The following is a 4819-nucleotide window of genomic DNA, read 5'->3' as shown; positions in this document are numbered from 1 at the left end:
TCCTGGTTACTTAGGTCAGCAACTTTTCTCCCACCACCTATAGTGATGTTGTTTCATGCATTTGTAATGCAGTTAGATTGTTCCGTCACATTTGGCATTCCATCCTGGGATCCTCTGACTTCCAAAATGATTTTTAGTATTTGGATACATCAGGGTTAATTCTTTGTGTTGTAGAGGTCTATGGTTTATGACAAATGCATAGTATCATAAGTCCACCATTACAGTGTTATAGAGAATGGCCTAAAAATCCCGTGCTTCACCTGTTCAAACTTCCTACCTCCAGACCACTCACAACCATGATCTTTTTATCATCTTTGTAGTTTTTCCTTTTCCAGAATGTCATATTATCTGGATTAGACAGTATGTAGCCTTTTCAGACTGACTTCTTTCATTTAGCAACATGTATTTAAGACTTACCTGTGTCCATTTCCTTTTGTGGTGTGATAGCTAATTTTTTTTTTTTTTAAATCACTGAATATACCACAATTTGTTTATCCAGTTACCTATTGAAGGACATTTTGGTTGCTTCCAATTTCTGGCAATCATGAATAAAGCTGGTATAAATATTCACATGGAGGTTTTGGGGTGGATATGCTTTCAGATCAGCTGAGTAAATACCTAGGAGCATGTCTGCCAGGTTGTATGCTAAGACAATATTTACTTTGGCAGAAATTCTCAATCTGTCTTCCAAAGTGGCTGTACCATTTTCATTTCCACAGCCAATGATTGAGAGTTTCTGTTCCTCTATATCCTAGCCAACAACTCCTTTTGTCAGTTTTTTTTCTTTTTTCAGCAATTCTAAGAGTTGTGTAGTAATTCATTGTTTTTTTTTTTTAATTTGCAATTCCCTAATGACAAATGACGACTGGTAAATTTTCATATGCTTATTTTCCAACTTTGTACCTTTTTTTGTGTGGGATCTGCTCAGATCTTTCCCCCATTTTGTGATGGGATTGTTTGTCTTCTACTTGTTGACTTTTAGGAGTTCTTTGTATATTTTGTATGTGAATCTTTTATCAGATATGTGTTTTGCAAGTATTCTCTTCCAGTTACGGCTTGTCTTTTGATTCTCTGAACAGTGTCTTTCATGGAACAGAAATTTTTAGTTTCGACAAAGTCCAATTTCAATTTTTTCTTTCTGGATTGTGCTTTTGGTGATTTGTCAAAAACTCATCACCAAACCCAAGTTCATGTGCATTTTCTCTCAGAAATTTTATGTAATTTACATTTAGGTCTGTGATTCATTTTAAGTTAATTTTCATGAAATAATAATTAGCATATAGGGATTTATCAGACCTTCTAAACGAAGGCAACTTATACTTATAAAATAGTAAATTAAAAGATACTTTGAGACCATTTTGTTTAAATTATATCATAGATGGGGGAAATGAGGCTCAGGGAACTAGAAAGAAATGCTCATATTTGCACAACTAATTCCTGGTGGAATTGAAATTCATTCTCTGTCTAGTAACGTTTCTTCTACCTTTCTCAATTCTTGAGGGCTTATTATCATTAATTCTCATAGAATATGAATTGTATCAATTTGCCCTGGGTTTTATGCTGTTGATATTTGATATGATGTTCAAATGCTTGTCATCCTATTTATTGAAGTGTGTATTAAATTCTTGTAATTAAAAATGCGATAGTGGAAGATTCCTGGAGGGGGCAGAGGAAATTATTTCAGAGAAGCTTGTGGATCCCGTGATAAACATGTTCATTTTCTTCAGCAGGATCATTTCCCAGGTCATACCAAGCAGATGAACCCAGCCAACCATTCCCAAGTGACAGGTTTTGTACTTCTGGGGCTCTCTCAGATATGGGAGTTCCGGTTTCTCTTCTTCATTGTCTTCTCTGCTGTGTACCTTATGACGGTAACTGGAAATCTCCTTGTTGTGGCTACAGTAACCTCTAACTCACGCCTGCACACAACCATGTACTTTCTCTTAGGCAATCTTTCTTTCCTGGATGCCTGCTATTCTTCTATCACAGCACCTAGGATGTTGGCTGACCTGCTCTCGGGCAATCCCACAATTTCCTTTGGTGGCTGTCTGACCCAGCTCTTCTTTTTCCATTTCATTGGTGGCATCAAGATCTTCCTGCTAACTGTCATGGCATATGACCGCTATGTCGCCATTTCTCAGCCCCTGCGCTACACGCTCATTATGAATAAAACTGTCTGTGGGGTCCTCATGGCAGCCTCCTGGGTAGGGGGTTTCATCCATTCCGCTGTACAGGTTGCACTGACTACCCAACTGCCATTCTGTGGGCCTGACAAACTGGACAACTTTTATTGTGATGTGCCCCAGCTGATCAAATTGGCCTGCACAGATACCTTTGTCTTAGAGCTTCTGATGGTGTCTAACAATGGCCTGGTGACTTTGTTGTGCTTTCTGGTGCTGCTGGGATCTTACACAGGACTGCTAGTCATGCTCCGAAACCACTCACGGGAAGGCCGCAGCAAGGCCCTGTCCACTTGTGCCTCCCACATTGCTGTGGTGATCTTAATCTTTGTGCCTTGCATCTATATCTATGCAAGGCCATTTCGGGCCTTGCCAATGGATAAGGCAGTCTCTGTGCTGTACACAATGGTCATCCCCATGCTGAATCCTGCCATTTATACCCTGAGAAACAAGGAAGTGATCATAGCCATGAAGAAGCTGTGGAGGAGCCAAAAGTTCTGCCTTGGTTCCCCAGAGCATTGACCCTGTAAATTGGCAAAGACAGGAACCCTGAAAGATGTGTCAGGGTAATAACCTGCTTAGGTGAGCCCATGTGGTAGCTAAAACTATTCACCCACTGCTTCTTGATTGTTCTTTACCTTGATTGTTCTTTACCTTGTCTTGGCGATCTGAACTCTTAGCCAAGTTAGAGCCTAGGATGAATACCCTAGAACTGCTCTCAAGTTCCTTCTAGAGAAAAATCCTCAAGTGCTGTGTGTAAGTGAAGATTGGTTCAGGGGCACGTTCACAGATAAGTACAACATTGGCCCTGCCGAGCAAGCTCCAGTTGCAGTATGCATGAAGATGTTGAATTTGTTGTTTCTTTCCTCATACCAGTTCTTAGATACAAAATACATTTGAGGAAGTCAAAACATTTGTAAACTTTTTGGATATAGGAGAGACCCTGACGTTAAATAGGTATAGGACCCCGAGTCCTGATTTGAAGAGGCAGAGTGAATTCGCAATCAATGAAGAAGATGGCAACTACCTCGGAAAAGTTACTTTCTTTGCCATGATTTCATAATATTATCATCATCACCACTACCATCACTGTCATCAGGAAATTAACATTTGTTAAGAACTTACTTAATGACAGGCATAATGCCAAGTATTTACATTTATACTGCATTTGAACTCTACCAACGTTCTTATGAGGTAAGTATCACCCCCATTTTTAAGGTGAGTCAGTTATGGGTTGCCAGTTGCTGTCGCGTTGACTCCAACTCATGGCGACCCCATGTGTGCAGAATAGAACTGCTCCATAGGGTTTTCAAGTCTGTGATCTTTCAGAAGCAGATTGCCAGGTTTTTCTCCTGAGGCACCTCTGCGTGGATTCAAACTGCCAAATTTTGGGTAGTAGTCTAGCTCTTTGTTGTTTATGCCACCCAGGGAATCCAACTGTGGATTAGAGGTATTGAATGACTTACTCAAAGTTCTGTAATCCAGCACAGGTCTCTATAACTTTGTAGACAGTATCTAAAACTCCATGTAATCTTGTTGTTGTTGCTGCGTGCTATTGAGTTGATTTGGACTTGAAAAGACCCTATATGACAGAGTAGAATTGCCCTGTTGGGTTTCCTAGGTTGGAATCTTTATGGGATAGGAGCCCTGGTGTCACAGTGGTTAAAAAGCTTGGCTACTAACTGAAAGGTTGACAGTTTGAACCCACCACTAGCTCTGCAGGGAAGGAAGTGGCAGAATGCTTCTGTAATGACTTACAACCTTGGAAACCCTATGGGACAGTTCTACTTCGTGCTACGGGGTCACTACGAGTCGGAATTGACTCAAAGGCAATGGGCGTTTGGTTTTGGTAATCTTTATGGGAGCGGATCCCCAGGTCTTTTCTCCCATGGATCCGTTGGTGGGTTCAAATTGCCAACTGTTGGGTAGCAATCAAGCTCTTAACCAATGTGCAACCAGGGCTCCTTAACTCTTTAGAGTCTATGCTAGCTAAGCTGACATAGTGAATGCATTTTGAATTATTTTAAATTAGTCTGGGCCATGTGTGGTTGGAAGAGGCAGGCAGTCTGTATTCTGGAGTACGTGAAATTGGTTTATAGTTTGGGAATGGGGTTAGAGAATCGAAAGGGAATTGTATTGAGGGGTCTGAAGCCCACCAGACTTGTCGTTGAGATATTTTTCTGTCCCCTTGCTCAGAAATTTAGCCTTTAAATTTGGCTATCTTCGGCTATCTTCATGACTATGCAAAGTCACAGTTGCCTGCTTTGATGGTCCCTCATCTTCTACTCCCTTAGTAGGATGTGATAACAGATAATACATAAGTATCCCCAAGAGCTCTGGTGCAGATTAAGAGGCAGTGAAGAACTGGTCATGGCCCTCTTATCTATTATCACTCTGCTCCTCTCCACTATTTTAATCCTTCTTGATTCAGATTCCTTCATCTCCTATTACCAAGTTAATCAGCTGGTTTCTCACCTTTAACACATCTGTACATATTTATCCTCACCTCAATACCTAAGAATCAATTTTAAAATAAGAAGGTTTAGTTTATTTAACTTGATTGCTATAATTAATTAATGATATGCTTCATAGATATGGAATGGGAAAACATGACATTCAAGAAAACGTATCTGCCATCT

At 40.3% G+C, this 4819-nt stretch overlaps 1 protein-coding gene across 1 annotated transcript; it reads left to right on the top strand.

Moving 5' to 3' along the window:
• The first annotated feature begins 1279 nt into the window (after positions 1–1279).
• LOC100668382 (olfactory receptor 4D5) lies at positions 1280–2702 on the top strand. The gene has a single exon (XM_003418285.2). The coding sequence runs from the start codon at positions 1758–1760 to the stop codon at positions 2700–2702; it is 945 nt and encodes a 314-aa protein (XP_003418333.1). The 5' UTR covers positions 1280–1757.
• The last annotated feature ends 2117 nt before the right edge of the window (positions 2703–4819 follow it).

Source organism: Loxodonta africana, chromosome 15 (assembly GCF_030014295.1).
Source record: "Loxodonta africana isolate mLoxAfr1 chromosome 15, mLoxAfr1.hap2, whole genome shotgun sequence".
NCBI classification, from domain to species: Eukaryota; Metazoa; Chordata; class Mammalia; order Proboscidea; family Elephantidae; genus Loxodonta; species Loxodonta africana.
This window is presented reverse-complemented; position numbering and strand designations above follow the sequence as displayed.

Coding starts and splice junctions, on each gene's coding strand:
- LOC100668382 (XM_003418285.2), top strand. CDS start 1,758: ATGAACCCAGCCAACCATTCCCAAGTGACAGGTTTTGTACTTCTGGGG.